This window comes from Diorhabda sublineata, chromosome 6 (assembly GCF_026230105.1).
Source record: "Diorhabda sublineata isolate icDioSubl1.1 chromosome 6, icDioSubl1.1, whole genome shotgun sequence".
In the NCBI taxonomy this organism is placed as follows: domain Eukaryota; kingdom Metazoa; phylum Arthropoda; class Insecta; order Coleoptera; family Chrysomelidae; genus Diorhabda; species Diorhabda sublineata.
The window spans coordinates 35468034-35486069 of NC_079479.1; the positions used below are offsets into that span (position 1 = coordinate 35468034).

The 18036-nt window shown below is 31.9% G+C and overlaps 4 protein-coding genes across 6 annotated transcripts; 2 read left to right on the forward strand and 2 right to left on the reverse strand.

Annotated features, from left to right (window-relative positions):
• The first annotated feature begins 225 nt into the window (after positions 1-225).
• LOC130445079 (protein disulfide-isomerase TMX3-like) lies at positions 226-2201 on the forward strand. Of its 3 annotated transcripts, XM_056780577.1 has the most exons (7): positions 266-427; positions 481-736; positions 841-1169; positions 1226-1498; positions 1580-1653; positions 1713-1953; positions 2056-2201. In XM_056780577.1, exons 1-7 carry the CDS (start codon positions 394-396, stop codon positions 2073-2075), a joined length of 1227 nt encoding a protein of 408 aa, XP_056636555.1. In that variant the 5' UTR covers positions 266-393; the 3' UTR covers positions 2076-2201. The 3 variants fall into 3 exon arrangements, with proteins under 3 accessions (XP_056636554.1, XP_056636555.1, XP_056636553.1); XM_056780576.1 differs by having other exon boundaries at positions 226-427; positions 1226-1653; XM_056780575.1 differs by having other exon boundaries at positions 1226-1653; positions 1713-2201.
• Positions 2096-3422, reverse strand: LOC130445080 (programmed cell death protein 5). Its single transcript, XM_056780578.1, has 3 exons — positions 3260-3422; positions 3098-3209; positions 2096-2415 (listed from the first exon to the last, which is right to left on the reverse strand). Exons 1-3 carry the CDS (start codon positions 3320-3322, stop codon positions 2204-2206), a joined length of 387 nt encoding a protein of 128 aa, XP_056636556.1. The 5' UTR covers positions 3323-3422; the 3' UTR covers positions 2096-2203.
• A 555-nt stretch (positions 3423-3977) lies between these two features.
• LOC130444942 (sorting nexin-2) lies at positions 3978-9326 on the forward strand. The gene is made up of 9 exons (XM_056780336.1): positions 3978-4550; positions 4599-4706; positions 4930-5191; positions 6008-6166; positions 6230-6348; positions 6497-6703; positions 7025-7261; positions 7320-7472; positions 8801-9326. Exons 1-9 carry the CDS (start codon positions 4458-4460, stop codon positions 8849-8851), a joined length of 1389 nt encoding a protein of 462 aa, XP_056636314.1. The 5' UTR covers positions 3978-4457; the 3' UTR covers positions 8852-9326.
• Positions 9327-10022: 696 nt separating this feature from the next.
• On the reverse strand, positions 10023-17879 carry LOC130446139 (FAS-associated factor 1). The gene is made up of 13 exons (XM_056782234.1): positions 17720-17879; positions 17562-17630; positions 16862-17165; positions 16617-16797; positions 16324-16536; positions 16085-16272; positions 15396-15541; positions 15188-15342; positions 14989-15125; positions 14709-14871; positions 14338-14572; positions 14096-14173; positions 10023-10260 (listed from the first exon to the last, which is right to left on the reverse strand). Exons 1-13 carry the CDS (start codon positions 17756-17758, stop codon positions 10180-10182), a joined length of 1989 nt encoding a protein of 662 aa, XP_056638212.1. The 5' UTR covers positions 17759-17879; the 3' UTR covers positions 10023-10179.
• Positions 17880-18036: the final 157 nt, after the last annotated feature.

Sequence of the window (18036 nt, forward strand, 5' to 3'; positions counted from 1 at the left end):
AATGCATAAAAATTGTATGATACATAACCCCTCCAGAGTTGACGAATTGATAGCCAATTTCACTCAAAAATTTAATTTGTGTATTTTTATAAGATCAATCTACACAACCTACGATCAATGGATACAAAACGCTCTTTGCTCGCCGTGTACCGCGAGCTATATTACCGAACGCAATTATAATTGACTTTTAATTATCACAGAACCAAAGTTTGTTTTATGAATTCTGTGATATGTTTATGTTATTTCTCAGCTGGTAGCTGTCAAAATTTTCACAAACTAAACAATACAAACCAAACAAATTTTAGGAAGCCATACAACTATTATAATTAATGAAATTTTATAAATCGATATCAACCAATATATTCACCATATCGTTACAAAACACTTCTAAAAATGAATTTAATAACTTTTAGTACACTATTATTGAGTAGGTAGAGAAATTTAATTGAATATATATGATTAAATTGGTTTTATTCGAAGGTTTTACCACAAAATATTGTTTTTCTTCGACTCTGGAGTTGGGTGAGAACTTTTCTGAACTGAGAAAAGGTGGTGGATACTGGTTGATAAAATTTTACGCCCCTTGGTGTGGATATTGTCGTCAATTATCTCCATTGTGGGATGAAATAGGGGAAGCATTATCCAAGACGAATATCAACGTTGGACGTATAGATTGTAGTCAAAATTCCAAAATTGTAAAAGAGTTCGGAATACACGGTTTTCCAACTATTAAATTGTATGTATTACTTTAAGATTTAGACTAAAATATCGATTGAATCATCATATTTTATAGTTAATAATTGAATGAATGTTAGAGACGTGTATTTTTATGAATTTTAGTATAACATCAGACAATGATTACACTTTTCATGGCGAACGTAATAAAGATGAAATCATACAGTTCGCTACTAGAATTTCCGGACCTCCTGTACAAATAATAAGTTCCGCAAAGTATCTATCTTATGTTAAAAGCTTAAATGATATCTGTTTTGTATACGTGGGTGATTTAAAAGGTGATTTATGGGATATATTTTATAACATTTCGAGGAAACTTCAACCCTACGCTAATTTTTACGCCATAAACGAAATCTTAACTAAAGAAGTAGAAACTATCACAACTGTTCCTACAGTATTCGTTTATAAAGAAAACAGAGCGTTATTCTTTTTGGGTGAGCAGATTTTCGAATGTTTCCACACACATCCGATGAACAATTGTTGATTACAGGAGACCCAACCAAATTCAAAGATGTTACTAGATTGAATAGCTCTTTAAGTAAATGGATGAACGAAGAACGTTTCAAAACTTTCCAAAAAGTAACCTACGGGAATCTACCTGAGCTGATACAATTGAATAAATACATTTTGTTACTTGTTGTAGACGAAAAAAATATAAACGAAAATATGTCGAGGGTTATTAGTAAAGTAGAAAATCTAGCGAGGCATAAAAAAGTGAAATATAAGAATTTTGTATTCGGGTGGATAGGAACGCCGGAATTAGGTAATAGTATAACGTCAATGAATTTACAGTTGCCTTATCTTTTCGTATTAAACTCCACCAATTACGAATATCACATACCAGATGCTGATTGTATGGAAATGACTAGCGATGATATGGAAATGTTTATAGACGAAGTAAATAATCAACTTTTACCAGTAAGACGTTAAAAATAAACATTAGAACATATTTTTTTTATATATGATTTGATTTTCAGTCTTACGGTGGATATGGCATCGCTGCTTGTCTTTATAGGGCTTATTTTGATACCAAAACTAGCGCAATTGAACTGTGGCGTGAAAAACCGTTACTTTCATCGATAATGCTGGCTGCTCCATTATTATATATAATATTTATTTGTTATTCGCTTTGTTTTGCTTTAGTCGATACAGAAGAAGGTGACGAAGAAGAGGAATTCGATGACGAAGATGAGGAATACGAAGAAGAAGTAGAAAACAGTAAGTATATGGCGAAAATTTGATAATTTGAGACTTTTTTTATACATAAAACTTTTGATTTAAGTCACGTTTAATTTGTTAATGTATAATTATTTATTTCAGCTCACCTTAAGAACGATTAATTATGAAAAAACAATTTGGTTAATGTAATCAGTATTTATTTTATTTCTAAAGTTATAATTTATGTGTAAATTGTATAAAATGTTGAGTGTTGTAATAAAGTATTCTTAATATTGTTATAAAAAAAATATTAGAAATCTTCATCGTCTGAATCTAATGCGGCCCTCCTCCTATCGAATTTCACTGAAGTAGTACTTTTTGTTTGATTATTGACGTTCTCCAATAAACCAATCAAATCCTTTTCTCCAATTTTAGTGCATATTTGGCCAGTCCTCGCCATTTGGACTAACATGTTTTCCACCATTTTTCCTCTTTCTGGTTTACTCAACATAATAGTATTTACTGAAAAGCATTACGATTCTTGAACTCGATGAAATGGTTCATTTGAACTACTCACATAAATTTATAAATGTAAAATACATTTCCCAGCAAAATTAACAAGCTATTTCACTTTTATATAAATTGCTTTTACTTCACAGAAAGGAATTTGGAACAGAATTGAAAAAAATGTGGGGGCCTTATCTTTATAGTGCAAAGCACCTTATCGGGTGCCAGTTACAGTTTAGCAGTATCTGGGGATGTTTCGAATGCTCTTCCTGATTTTAATTACACTGAATCGTATATAAAGCAGTTTCAGATGATACTTTTTATATATAAAGTCCAGTATCAATCACTTCCTGAACAAAATGAAACGGTTCATTTGAACTACTCACAAAAATGTAAAATTCCTCAGAAAAATTAACACGTAATTTCACTTTTATATGAAAGTTATTTCTCAGAAAGGAATTTGAAATGAGAAAAATAAATATTTATCCAGTTAAAACAAAAATTCACAAGTGGTGTGACTTTATAACAATAAAAATCAACCTAAACTGCGATGTAATCTATATTAGTACTAAATAATGGTCAGATTTGAATGTATTATCACAAAGAGATCTAAATTTCAAATAATTGATTTTTTATTAACAATTTTCAAATTAGTTGAATTGGCATTTATATATAGACATATAAAAGGATTACTCACATCTGGCACGAGCGGATTGATCTAATATTTGTGCCAAAATTCCATTTTTCATGTCCTCTTGTGCCTTAAGTTGTTCCTCCTTGGCTTGCTGATTTTTAGAATCTCCATCATTCTAAAAATAAATATTTGCAAATATTGCGTTATCGGTATTGCTAAACTCACGTGTTGCGATTGGTATTGCGCTAATATTTGTTTTCTAATAGTTTCTAAATCAGAGTCGCTCATTTCTACTATTAATTGGTTTTTTTTTTCAAAATTATAAAAAGCATAAAATGATCAAGAAATTAGCCAACTTCTTATTCTTTTTTATATTTTTTGTTTGACGTATTTCGTGTCAACGTCTATCACAGAATTAAATTGGAAATAACAAGCTACACAGAACTATCTACCCGCACTCGCAGCCAACTTCATGACGTATTAGTATGTTGCCGATTACCGTTTTAAGGTTAGGGTAAAACTGGATATTTTTTTTCATGTTAACAAAACCAACCCTTTACTCGTAATGTTGTGAAAATATCAACAATTATAAAAAGCTAGGTGGAAATTCTCGGTTTTATATTATACTAAAGTTTAAACTACCCTCTGACTACCGGTAACGTTTCAACTGAAATTTTATGACTCTTTGTAGGAAACGTGAAAAAGTCAATAACTGGGGTTTTAACTGACATTTAAGGTTTGAATTTTACTTGTAAAAATGTGCATTTGCACTTAATAGTGGCAAAGAAAACTTTTTTTCAAATAAGTGGTGAAAAAAAAAAGACAAACAGTCGTTTACAACGTGAAATAATTTATCATAAATAACCTTAAATCGTGCTAGTAGACACTTTCAAAAAAGAAAATAAACTTGTTTCTCTAATTTGAAAGTTAAAAAAAATATTTCGTTATTGAAATAGATAAAAAAACCACATAACAATAACTGTATAATGTTTCATATACTGAAGTAATTAAAATAAGTTATTGAATAATTAGATAAATAGTCTGAATTTCATACTAATAGACAATCTCGAAAGAAATTCGTATACTTGATTAATTTATAAAGTTAAATAGAAAATATAGTATTTTGTTATCCAAATAGATAAATTTACTACATAAAAATAACTAGTATGTGATATATATATTGAAACAATTAAAATAAATTATTAAATGATTCGAGCTTCGTACTAATAGACACTACCTTTTATAATTGATAAATGACAGCTAATCTCCTTCGCTCCCAGATTCAGTGAATCGTAAAAAATTGAGTAGGTGTCAGTGTTTTAAGATAAATACATTTTTATAATTAAATCTGTTACTAATTGTACAGTTAGTAACCGGTCGGTTAAGTGATAACATTCGTTAGTTAATCTTTTTTAAAAAAATAATGGCGAACCCAGTAGAACCTCCCCCTTTATTTGAAAATGTCGATATACTAGACAATGGTTCCGAAGATGATCTTTTCGTATCGGCACATCAAGTAAGTTTTAACAATTAGTATTATTTAAATCTCATATTGTTTCCATAGGATAATATCTCTGGATCCAACGCAACAAGTGTAGATGAGAGTGAAATTACAAAACAGCTCGAAAATATACCTATTAGTTATGAACCTAGTTTATCGAGTGCTGAACAGGTAACTTTATTTTTTTTATATACTCTATACCTTAGGAACGTTATAATATTTGATTATTTCAAATATTTGAATAATTGGATGTTTCACCTTTTTATATCAGTGATTCACTATCAATACGTTTGCTTATTAATTTTGTTTTAAAATGAATTTATAGTGTTGCTGATTTTTTTTGGCACGTTAATCGTGTATTGTGGAAGCGAAGTTTCTTTATAAATTTTTTTAGTCGACTCCAATAGACGAAGAAATGGAAAAGGACGACCATTTCCTTGAAATAACCATAACCCAGCCACAGAAAATGGGAGAAGGCATGGGATCTTACATGGCTTATAGAGTAACAACTAGAACGAATATGCCGATGTTTAAAGATAAAGAATTTAGCGTTTTGAGAAGATTTAGCGATTTTTTAGGTTTGCATGATAAATTAGCTGAAAAATATTTAAAACTCGGTAGGATTGTACCACCTGCTCCAGAAAAAAGCGTCATAGGTACGTTATCAAAGTTTTTTTATCAATATTTTTTACAGGTAAACGTTTTTAGTAACATAAATTAATAAAATATGTAATTTTTTATTAATATATTATTATTTATGTATACCACTACCCGAAGTAACGTAATATGTCCCAATTTCTTACTGTGGTACTAGAGATCCAAGTGTTTACAATTTCATACTCTCCCAGGTTTGGTGCCATGGAGTTCCATAGATATTCAAGGGCTCTATTTAGGGGTGTATTATGTCTCTCAGTGGTCTACTTCCAAGACAGGCTCTAAATAAATTGATAGAAACACCTGTCACTTAGACAAATGAAACTGCATTCTAATCATATTTACGTGTATTTGAAGGTACATTTGAACTACTGTCTAGAAATAATCAAATCAAAATGTTATTGTCAATTGAATAGATATCAGAAGGTACATTTGAACTACTGGCAAGCATATGCCTTCTGCTTCTCCTACCAAACAACTGGTTTACTTAAATAGGCGCGAGATTCAATTGGTGACTGTTTTATTTACCGGACAAGGTAAATTTAGACCTCATCTCATACTATGGGCATCACGGATTACCTATAATATCGCTGGTTCATGGAGGAGGAAAAAACAGCAGATTGTGCCATTTGTGAGTGCTCGGGACTTAAACAGGCGTGGTTCAAGCCTCACATTTGTCAAAAGGTTCAAGCTGAAGCTTTTTAAAGGACATGGACTTTTAGTAACGTCACCATAGAACTATGTGCTTAATAGCCTTCGGTCGTTCACTAATCTAACATGAACTATGAGGGTGTTACTTGAATTCCTTGGTCTTTTAGGCACAACTAAAATAAAAATATCCAGTCAAGATGGTCCTATCGCGAACGGTAACGAATTTGTAGAAAAAAGGAGAGCCTCCTTGGAGAGATATATTCAGAGAACAGCTAAACATCCAGTGTTAGTTATGGATCCCGATTTTAGAGAATTCCTTGAATGCGGTAAATATTTATTTCAAATATATTACATAATTTGATGCAAATTCTATTTTTTTTAAATTCCAGTCGAGTTACCAAAGGCAACAAACACTTCGGCCCTAAGTAGCGCTGGTGTAATGAGGCTCTTGAATAAAGTAGGAGTAACCGTTAATAAAATCACTTATAAAATGGATGAAACCGATCCTGTAAGTATTTTAGTGAAGTGTGTTTTATGAATGTCATGATTAGTGCCCTACAAGATGAAGAAAAAGTTCAAAATCTGTTTTTTTGTGTTTGTTTGATTAGTGCTTTTCGGTGTATTATTATTTTTTTTTATTTTCAACTCCCTAATAGTGGTTTGAAGAAAAATTGAATCACATAGAAGCTTTGGAGACGCAGTTGAGGAAACTACATGCCAGCGTCGAAGCTCTAGTGTCTTACAGGAAAGAATTAGCGAATTTAACGAATGGAGTATCAAGATCAGCAGCTATGTTGAGTGCTTGCGAAGATCATAATTCGCTTTCAAGGGCACTGTCTCAACTAGCCGAAACGGAAGAAAAGGTAAATCAATTTTTTTTTCATATTAATATGTCATTTAATCATTATTACATAAAAATATTTTGTATTTACTTCATCCTGAAGCCTTCAGACTTTTTCATGGTGGTGGTGAATCATTACGCAAGGATAATCTTCAAAATACCCCGATGTTTGTATTAAATATTTTAACCTTGACAATAATAAGTTGTCTTAGAATGAAACTACTGAATTTTTTCTATAACTAGTTTGGTATTTATATATTTACTAAAAAAATATATATTAGAGCCCCTTTTAAAAATAATATCCCCAATTATATACTTTTTTATGGCCATATTTTATTTTTAGGTGGAAGCTCTTCATTTGGAACAAGCCAATACAGATTTTTTCATATTCTGCGAGATATTGAAGGACTATCTCGGATTGTTGGGTGCCATTAGGGACACATTTCACGAGAGAACCAAATCATTCCAGCTCTGGCAGCACGCTCAACTAATGTTAGCCAAAAGGAGAGAATCTAATCAGAAGTTAAAGCTCGCTGGGAAAGCTAGAGAACAAGATGTAGCTGATCCCGAAGTGATAGCGGTAAAAAATTTGAAAAAAATCATTATGGGTGTGAAAAATTTTATGAATATGTTTGTAGTGGGTGGCGAAAGTCGAAAGAGGTCAGACCAGCTTCAATAAAATATCGCAAATGATAAAGAATGAAATGGATAGATTCGAAAAACACAGAATAGAGGAATTCAAAACGATGTTTATTAAATATCTTGAAAACCACATGGAACATCAGGCGCAAGTGAGTCTTGTTCTTTGTTTATCATTTTGTAACCGTTTTAATATCTACTAGGGGTGAATATTGATCATTTTATCCCCCCAGTATTTCATAAAACAACCACCGAGACTTTGATATTAGATTTTTATTGGCAGGAGTTTGTTGAGGAAGATTAGGCATTGGTTTTCCATCTCGGAGTCATAATTATAGGCCCAACTGTCCTAATTTTGACAATAACTACTTCATATGATATTTTAAGTTCTTTAATATTCGATTTTTTCGTTTCAACAACCAGTTTTGTCCATTTTTCGGTTCGTTTTTGAATTTGAAGGATGTTAGAAGTTCTGTACTGACTCATTTCCATTTTTAAATCGTTCATTGGACTTGTAAACAATCTTAAGAGTCAATTTGAACACATTTTGTAATCCCTTCGGCCCCTTTTTCGATTTTCAATCAAATTTAATGGTTCGATTCATTATATTAGCGAGTCAACAAACCGACACCTTGTCTCGACATATTCTATGTGCTTCTTTGGACTTTTTTGCAACTTGGGACAGAATTTCTTGTTAATTTGTGTTTCAAATCGTGTTTTATTGTAATAAAGTGGCTGTACTAACAAAGTCACAAGCTGTAATAGGTCTCAACGCATTTTATGAGCTTCTATTACCCTTTTTTTAACTTGGGACAAAATTTAATGTCAATCCATATTTCACTGCACTAAATACGGTCCATATTAACGCTCCCACAAGCCAAAATGTGTTCAATCTGCTTGTCTCTATGCTTCTTTGGCCTTTTTTACATCTTGTAATAAAATTTAGTATTGATACATGTTGTAAAATTTGTTTTATTGTAGAAGCTGTGCTAAAGTGGCTGCAATAGGTCTTAGCAGATTTTTGAGCTGCTTTTGGCCCTTTTTTGTTCAACGTAATACAAAATTTAATATTAATATGGATGTCAAACAATGTTTTTCTGTCCTGAAGTAAACCGGAATGGGTTCAAATTGCTTGTCTCAACAACAAACAGCCCTTTGGGATTAATATTCCATTCTGTACCCTGCATTGACCTTATTTATGATTCTGTCCATGATAATGTTGGACTAAGGGTGTCTTCCTGTCTTATTCCGGTTATAGTTGTACTTTTTTAGACTACCCGTTTCTGGTTTTGATCCTTGTTGTGTTTCCGGTGTTCCTTTCATGATAGTAACGTAGGGCTAAAGCTGTCTTAATGTCTTAATCAGTATTTTTGACAGTCCATTCGTGATTTTAGTCCTTGTTATATTTCGGGTGTTCATTTCTTCGATAATACATGCTTTTAAATATTTCTCAATGTCCAATATTGATTTTTTTTATTAGCTTATTAAGCACTGGGAAGCATTTTTACCTGAAGCGAAAGCGATTGCTTGACTAGAGGATATTTGCCAAGAATAACAGCATGTACATTCCTATTGGAGGTTCCCAGAGATATAATCGTATAATAAGTGTTATCGAATGTTGATTGAAACTGTATATATTTATAGAAAAAAACAAAATTAATATTGATATAGAATTTTATGTACCCTTATTAAAATTATTAATGTAGTTGGAGAGGAAACCTCGAATTATAGATAAAAATAAGTTATTAGAATATTATTTGATTTCTTATATTGTTTATCGATATTTAAAAAAACATTTTTATTAATTTTGTTAAATTTGAAATTATCCTTTCCGTTCTTTTTTTTTTCAATAAATCGCACCTTGAAAATATAAGTGAAATGTAGAAAAATATACAGATTCCTATTTTTTGGTGCTAGATTTAATTTTTTTTAAATATTTGCTTTTATTTAAAAATTAGTTCTGGTTCATGTAAACCCATATAATTGTTAATAAATATTTACAAATATCTCAATGTGTTTTTGTTTTCTTTTTATTGATTTATACAAAAAAAACTAACAAATTGAAAAAAGAAATAATCCAAAAATGTTGTTTTTTCATGTTTCTACAGTTTTAAATAATAACGAGTTATATATCTATCTATACAACACATAGTAGTTCAAATGAGTCATTCTAAATTGCTTGGAAACTTGTATTAACATTAAAAACCGAAATGACAAGACCCGGTAGTTCAAATGTACCATTAGTAATATCCAGGCGTTTATTTCAAAAAAAGTAGAATTTTGCTTTGCCAGTAGTTCAAACGACCCATTCTCAATAACCAATCAAATATGATTAAAAAATAAGTATTTCTAGGGCATTTTTCATAAAAATTTATATTTCTATATCTTGCTGAACTTAACCTAAATTTTTTTTGTATGCCATTTATGTTGTCAAGGTGCTAAATATGTAAAAGAACATAGACAAAATTGATAGTTATTACAATCGAAATATATTGTCTATATGTGATTTTTTATTCGTTACAATTGTATAACGAATTTTTCTGATGATAAATATAAAAATTAGACAAAATTTTTGTTTTTGTTTTTTATGAAAATTCCATCCTTTTGAATTATAAACCTTAAAAAACTTCCCTATGGCATTGCAGCCACCATTATTATCCGAATTAGTGTCAGGAAGTGATGGATAAATTAGAAAAAAAAACTCTCATTTTATATAACGTATATTCATTGGACTGCATACATTTAAATTAATTAACATTAAGTGAAATTAAAAATATATTAAATAAATTTACAATGCTTAAATGTCGGTATAAAAAAATCTAACCCTCGTTTAAAGGGAATGTGATGGGGAAAAAAAAATTATCGTTCTTCTAATATCACAGTCTCTTGAGGACACAACTTCAGTTCCTTGAGCGTTTGTCCTTTGTCTAAAGAAGTCAACTTCAAATAAAGGAGAAACATTAGATACAAATACAGGATTGAGAAAAATATGAGTTACACAGAGAAAAATATCCCAATCTACCACCCATATCTCAAAGTATATTGTTTGGAGAGGCTTTTTGTCTTTCCGGTCACTTTTCAATTCGTTATTTTGCCTCCAAACCACTTTTTATTCAAATTACAGCTCTATTTAGAGAAAAATATCCCAAACTGTGACCAATATCTCAAAATAAATCATTTGGAGAGTCTTTTTGGCTTTCCAGCTGGTCTATACCTGATTGTTTAGTCTCTAAACTACTTAGACTCTCCCCGAAGGGAAAAATCTTTATGGAATCCTATTTCTAAAGGTATTGACTCTACTCCTTCGAGTTATGCATTGGTTTAGATAAAAATATCCCAATCTACCACCCATATCTCAAAGTATATTGTTTGGAGAGGCTTTTTGTCTTTCCGGTCACTTTTCAATTCGTTATTTTGCCTCCAAACCACTTTTTATTCAAATTACAGCTCTATTTAGAGAAAAATATCCCAAACTGTGACCAATATCTCAAAATAAATCATTTGGAGAGTCTTTTTGGCTTTCCAGCTGGTCTATACCTGATTGTTTAGTCTCTAAACTACTTAGACTCTCCCCGAAGGGAAAAATCTTTATGGAATCCTATTTCTAAAGGTATTGACTCTACTCCTTCGAGTTATGCATTGGTTTAGATAAAAATATCCCAATCTACCACCCATATCTCAAAGTATATTGTTTGGAGAGGCTTTTTGTCTTTCCGGTCACTTTTCAATTCGTTATTTTGCCTCCAAACCACTTTTTATTCAAATTACAGCTCTATTTAGAGAAAAATATCCCAAACTGTGACCAATATCTCAAAATAAATCATTTGGAGAGTCTTTTTGGCTTTCCAGCTGGTCTATACCTGATTGTTTAGTCTCTAAACTACTTAGACTCTCCCCGAAGGGAAAAATCTTTATGGAATCCTATTTCTAAAGGTATTGACTCTACTCCTTCGAGTTATGCATTGGTTTAGATAAAAATATCCCAATCTACCACCCATATCTCAAAGTATATTGTTTGGAGAGGCTTTTTGTCTTTCCGGTCACTTTTCAATTCGTTATTTTGCCTCCAAAACACTTTTTATTAAAATTACAGCTCTATTTAGAGAAAAATATCCCAAACTGTGACCAATATCTCAAAATAGATCATTTGGACTCTTTTTGGCTTTCCAGCTGGTCTGTACCTGATTGTTTAGTCTCTAAACTACTTAGACTCTCCCCGAAGGGAAAAATCTTTATGGAATCCTATTTCTAAAGGTATTGACTCTACTCCTTCGAGTTATGCATTGGTTTAGATAAAAATATCCCAATCTACCACCCATATCTCAAAGTATATTGTTTGGAGAGGCTTTTTGTCTTTCCGGTCACTTTTCAATTCGTTATTTTGCCTCCAAACCACTTTTTATTCAAATTACAGCTCTATTTAGAGAAAAATATCCCAAACTGTGACCAATATCTCAAAATAAATCATTTGGAGAGTCTTTTTGGCTTTCCAGCTGGTCTATACCTGATTGTTTAGTCTCTAAACTACTTAGACTCTCCCCGAAGGGAAAAATCTTTATGGAATCCTATTTCTAAAGGTATTGACTCTACTCCTTCGAGTTATGCATTGGTTTAGATAAAAATATCCCAATCTACCACCCATATCTCAAAGTATATTGTTTGGAGAGGCTTTTTGTCTTTCCGGTCACTTTTCAATTCGTTATTTTGCCTCCAAAACACTTTTTATTAAAATTACAGCTCTATTTAGAGAAAAATATCCCAAACTGTGACCAATATCTCAAAATAGATCATTTGGACTCTTTTTGGCTTTCCAGCTGGTCTGTACCTGATTGTTTAGTCTCTAAACTACTTAGACTCTCCCCGAAGGGAAAAATCTTTATGGAATCCTATTTCTAAAGGTATTGACTCTACTCCTTCGAGTTATGCATTGGTTTAGATAAAAATATCCCAATCTACCACCCATATCTCAAAGTAAATTGATTGGAGAGGCTTTTTGTCTTTCCGGTCACTTTTCAATTCGTTATTTTGCCTCCAAACCACTTTTTATTCAAATTACAGCTCTATTTAGAGAAAAATATCCCAAACTGTGACCAATATCTCAAAATAAATCATTTGGAGAGTCTTTTTGGCTTTCCAGCTGGTCTATACCTGATTGTTTAGTCTCTAAACTACTTAGACTCTCCCCGAAGGGAAAAATCTTTATGGAATCCTATTTCTAAAGGTATTGACTCTACTCCTTCGAGTTATGCATTGGTTTAGATAAAAATATCCCAATCTACCACCCATATCTCAAAGTAGATTGTTTGAAGAGGCTTTTTGTCTTTCCGGTCACTTTTCAATTCGTTATTTTGCCTCCAAAACACTTTTTATTCAAATTACAGCTCTATTTAGAGAAAAATATCCCAAACTGTGACCAATATCTCAAAATAGATCATTTGGACTCTTTTTGGCTTTCCAGCTGGTCTGTACCTGATTGTTTAGTCTCTAAACTACTTAGACTCTCCCCGAAGGGAAAAATCTTTATGGAATCCTATTTCTAAAGGTATTGACTCTACTCCTTCGAGTTATGTATTGGTTTAGATAAAAATATCCCAATCTACCACCCATATCTCAAAGTAGATTGTTTGAAGAGGCTTTTTGTCTTTCCGGTCACTTTTCAATTCGTTATTTTGCCTCCAAAACACTTTTTATTAAAATTACATCTCTATTTAGAGAAAAATATCTCAAACTGTGACCAATATCTCAAAATAAATCATTTGGAGAGTCTTTTTGGCTTTCCAGCTGGTCTATACCTGATTGTTTAGTCTCTAAACTACTTAGACTCTCCCCGAAGGGAAAAATCTTTATGGAATCCTATTTCTAAAGGTATTGACTCTACTCCTTCGAGTTATGCATTGGTTTAGATAAAAATATCCCAATCTACCACCCATATCTCAAAGTATATTGTTTGGAGAGGCTTTTTGTCTTTCCGGTCACTTTTCAATTCGTTATTTTGCCTCCAAAACACTTTTTATTAAAATTACATCTCTATTTAGAGAAAAATATCTCAAACTGTGACCAATATCTCAAAATAAATCATTTGGAGAGTCTTTTTGGCTTTCCAGCTGGTCTGCACCTGTTTGTTTAGTCTCTAAACTACTTAGACTCTCCCCGAAGGGAAAAATCTTTATGGAATCCTATTTCTAAAGATATTGACTCTACTCCTTCGAGTTATGCATTGGTTTAGATAAAAATATCCCAATCTACCACCCATATCTCAAAGTAAATTGATTGGAGAGGCTTTTTGTCTTTCCGGTCACTTTTCAATTTGTTATTTTACCTCCAAAACACTTTTTATTCAAATTACAGCTCTATTTACAGAAAAATATCCCAAACTGTGACTAATATCTCAAAATAGATCATTTGGAGAGTCTTTTTGGCTTTCCAGCTGGTCTGCACATGATTGTTCAGTCTCCGAAATACGTAGACTCCCCCCAAAGGGAAAAATCTTTATGGAATCCTATTTCTAAAGGTATTGGCTCTACTCCTTCGAGTTATGAATCTACTTAAAGAAGAATATCCCAGAAATAAGTGACATTTTGGCTTAAATTATTAGAAAAGGTCCAAAAACAACTTATGGGATCACTATTTAGAGATATTCTACTGCATATTTGAAGTTGTAGTCAAAGAAAAAAGTTTCTGTACACTTTTCTTTGTTAAATGGAATCCAATGCCAGGCAGGGTATATAAACCGTAGAGTAGCAATGTCAATTTTCAGTAAAAAAAAAAAACTTACATCTCTCCTTGGCCAACTAGATATTACTTTGTATTCTTCTGTAGGATATCCTTTTACTACCAAGTAGTCTAAAAGTACCTTAAAAAATCAAATATGGAAATAAAATCCTTAAAAGTACAATTTTTTCAAAAAATAATAAGACACGCAATATATTTAGTATATTGTACTTATAACGATCCGGAATTAACCTTTTATTGAGAAAACAAAACAAAATTACAATAATCAATAATAAAAGGACTCACTTTTAATGGAGTATTTGTTGGAAACCTCCTTTCTAGATGATCTCCTTTAGGCAATCTAAATCTAATTTTAGTAATACTGTCGCCTTGACCCAAAGCCGGTTCGGGGGGTAAACTGGCTTCAACTTCTTTCCTGTAAGCTTCTTTTTTCGCATCCGATAGAGCCTTTTCGCTTTCTAATCGTTTCCTAGTTTCGTTTTCTTGTCGTTCGTGTAACCTCTTCGCTTCTTCTTTAGCTCTAAGGAAAATAATTTAAAAAACGACCCTATTTAACTAAATCTTCATTTCGAAGATGAACCGAAACTTAAAAACTGTTCTTTGTAATTAGATAAATATTGGATGGTTTAGTCCTGATTATTATATTAATGACTTACCTGTCCGCTTCTAAACTTTCGCGGTAAGCTAAATCTTGTTCTAATTTAACAAGTTCCCTTTCGGCCCTTTCCTCTTCTTCTTTTATCTCTACTCGTTGATGTTCCGAAAATACTTCCACGCATTCTATCAAACTCGATAGTAGTTCATTTACACCTACGTTTCCTATATAAAAAAGAAGAGTTAGATTTCGATGGAATTTTAAAGGTTATATAACCTCGAAATATACAGTAAAAGAGAATTTGATCATTGTTTTAGATCTTTTTAGGAGTTGGTACTTACCATACACTACACTAAATATTTCGATGGTTGATCTTATCTTTGTAATAAGGATGATAACCGGTAATCTTTCTACTGGGATATTTCTCAAGCTCATTGCCGCTGTCGATCCCAAAGATGTGGTAACAGATTGCTGCAACCTGAAATTAAATTTTTCTACATAAAAATATTCCATTAAAGAGACGAAGCATCCAAACCTCACCTTCGTCTATTACTTTCGAACGTGATATCCCATCCCCAAAGCACAAAATTATTTTCAAACATCTGCATTACGCTTTCAAAACCGAGCAGTTGGGTACAGAAGACGTTCGTTAAAACGCTCGCATCGTGGTGTAGGTAAATGGCTAATATTTTACGCTGGAAAGAAAAATCAACAGTTTCTATTTACTTGAATTATTTTATTCGCTTACATCTTTGGCGGGTTTCGAACAGGCTTCTTTGATGGCGTCGTCTAATGTCCCTTGATAAAAAGCTGGATGAACGGGTCCGTATCTAGCTGTAAATTGTTCGCAAAATGTTATACTGCCTACAATTTCATCTTCTATGTCTTCTGGAACTACAAAAATTAATCCACAGTGAAAATACTGTAATTTAACTCATCCCACATGATTAGGTTAGTAAAGGTCTAGATATGTACAGGTTTGAGGCCCATTTTGTTATCTGGGGCGTTCTCTGAAAAGGCAAAGCACCAGTAGAGCAGAAGCTCCTTTGTATCTTCTTATTTTTATCAACGGAGAGCATTTTTTGAGGCTACACCTTTTATTTTCACCATACTATTGAACCATAGATTATATTAGGACTTGTGGTTGCTGTATACAACCAATACCTTGGTTGTAGTCCCTATTTTTACCCAACAACTTCCTACAAGTGTTGATTGCTTGTTCCGTTCATTTCTCCACTTTCTTTTTCCATGAAAATTTGAGACTCTCGTATGATTCCTAAGTATTTAGCTTTTAAAAGTCATAAAACTAAAGTAAATAAAAACATTTTGGCACAAATCAATATGAACCAATTAGTATCTTCCAAAAATGTAAAGTTTTTACCCTACTGAGAAATATAAAATTTATTTTAGGATTAGGATCTATTGTACAAGACTTACTTAAAGGATCTGTTCTTTTCGTACTGGATCCTTCGTTATCGGCAAAATATTCATCATCAACAGCAAAACTTTCAGACGCATCTTCAAATTCCTCTTCGTCACTATCAATTTGAACTATTGGCATGCTTTTTTTTTCTCTATTATGACTCAAAGTACCTCGACGAACTGTTAAATCGTGCTCTGGATAACTGAAAAAACAAAAACATTAATTTTTTAATCCGAAAATAAATTACACTCACTTTATTCCGGACAGTGCAAGCATAGTATTATCATCTATATTGGGCGGCCAGCCACTCCATATTTGATTACGTACGTGTATGTTCGTTAATGTATAAACATCCCCCTTCACTTCCAATATGGTTTTTTTACCTTGATATTTGAGATTGAACGTTCTAGATTCGAATTTTACATTCAGAATGTATGTACCATTCAATTTTTCAGTCACAGAATTCCTTAAATAACAGCAATCTAATAATTTTTGTACCCCAATTATTGTTGAAGAAAGTTGACACAATTTAGTCTCAATACTTACTCTTCGTCGGCCGTGAGACCTCCCTCATTCGATTTAACTGTTAAATTAAGTGAATTTACGTCGGGTAACATAAGCTGTGAAAAAGGGGTACTTTCATATTGTGTTAATCGAGCCCAATTCGAAAGAAGTTGCCTACACGGCGCCACTTTAACTTCTCTTTGTAGTCTTAGTTTCAGATCATCTATGGAAGGTTAAAAACACATCAATAGGATATTTGAGAGGCTCGTACGCGATAGGAAACTTACTAATTGTAGCAGAATCTGGTAATTCCACTTTAATAACCCTATCACAGTACTGCACGTTAAATTTTAACATTTTAGTGGTGCTTTTGGCAGCTGATGTAGAAGGATAGCTGTCATCTGGTGTTTTTGCTTTGTCTGGTATAGGCGAATTATCCAAACTGTTACCAACAACTACCAAATTCGGTTGGTTATTGGCAGCTGTTGGAACTCTGATATCTAAATCATCGTCTACTATCATAACATCCGGATCTGGGTTTACATTTCCAAAACTTTGGGTATCAGGGGGCATAACTCTACTCACAGCACGCTTAAAAATACCTTTATGCCATTTATTTGTATTTAAAGAGATAAATTTTATGGTTACATATATATAAATATTAAATAACAAAAAATACACATAAAAAATGTTACTAGAACATGATTTTTAAAATATTTGCAACAGAATAATCAAACAGTTTAATTAGGAATAAAATAAAATTTATTTTCAATCAAAATGATGATGAAAAGTAGTATAATCATCACTGTTTACATAAAATTTGACTCACAAACTACAGAAATCAACTTAACATGCATTATAATAAAATGATTTAAATTATTTGGTGTTTGAAAATAAAATTAATCATTCATGTCACCCATTAACCATGAAGTTGTTTATATAATTTTCCTATAACGATTTTTATATAATTTTTCATATTGTACTTACAAGTAAATCCCAGTTTGCTTCATCCAAATGGTAAATAGCTTCGGCAACATCTTCAATTCCAGTACAGGCCTGTTTTAAGGTAAAATTACATAAATAATTACGAAAAATAATCGTATTTCAACTATCATGTTTAGGACGATTTTATTTTTTCAATTTACCTGAAAATCCGCTAAAACCTCCTCTCTACTTTCGGACATGATTTAACAAAATTTAAAGACAAAGCTTACAAAGAACAAAATGTGTTTTAACCTTTTTTTCATTAAAACCTTTGATCGGCTCTTGTTGGATTGTCTATTCTTTTGTCACAATCTGTCAAACATAAAATGAGAAAACTGCGTTCGTAATCAACAAAAGGCTAGTTCTCACTACACTGATTAATATATAGAGCTCCACCTATTGTAAAACTTCACATAATTAACGGAAGAATATAAAATTATTATCGTAATAATATCTATAATAATCATTATACTGATAT

Coding starts and splice junctions, on each gene's coding strand:
- LOC130445079 (XM_056780575.1), top strand. CDS start 394: ATGAATTTAATAACTTTTAGTACACTATTATTGA. Junction 428..480: donor TTTTAGTACACTATTATTGA/GTAGGTAGAGAA, acceptor TTTTATTCGAAG/GTTTTACCACAAAATATTGT. Junction 737..840: donor GGTTTTCCAACTATTAAATT/GTATGTATTACT, acceptor TATGAATTTTAG/TATAACATCAGACAATGATT.
- LOC130445080 (XM_056780578.1), bottom strand. CDS start 3,322: ATGAGCGACTCTGATTTAGAAACTATTAGAAAACAAATATTAGCGCAA. Junction 3,210..3,259: donor CGCAATACCAATCGCAACAC/GTGAGTTTAGCA, acceptor ATTTATTTTTAG/AATGATGGAGATTCTAAAAA. Junction 2,416..3,097: donor TCAATCCGCTCGTGCCAGAT/GTGAGTAATCCT, acceptor AATGCTTTTCAG/TAAATACTATTATGTTGAGT.
- LOC130444942 (XM_056780336.1), top strand. CDS start 4,458: ATGGCGAACCCAGTAGAACCTCCCCCTTTATTTGAAAATGTCGATATA. Junction 4,551..4,598: donor TTTTCGTATCGGCACATCAA/GTAAGTTTTAAC, acceptor TTGTTTCCATAG/GATAATATCTCTGGATCCAA. Junction 7,262..7,319: donor CTGATCCCGAAGTGATAGCG/GTAAAAAATTTG, acceptor ATATGTTTGTAG/TGGGTGGCGAAAGTCGAAAG.
- LOC130446139 (XM_056782234.1), bottom strand. CDS start 17,758: ATGTCCGAAAGTAGAGAGGAGGTTTTAGCGGATTTTCAG. Junction 16,273..16,323: donor CTTGCACTGTCCGGAATAAA/GTGAGTGTAATT, acceptor TTGTTTTTTCAG/TTATCCAGAGCACGATTTAA. Junction 15,343..15,395: donor GTTCGAAACCCGCCAAAGAT/GTAAGCGAATAA, acceptor TTTTCTTTCCAG/CGTAAAATATTAGCCATTTA.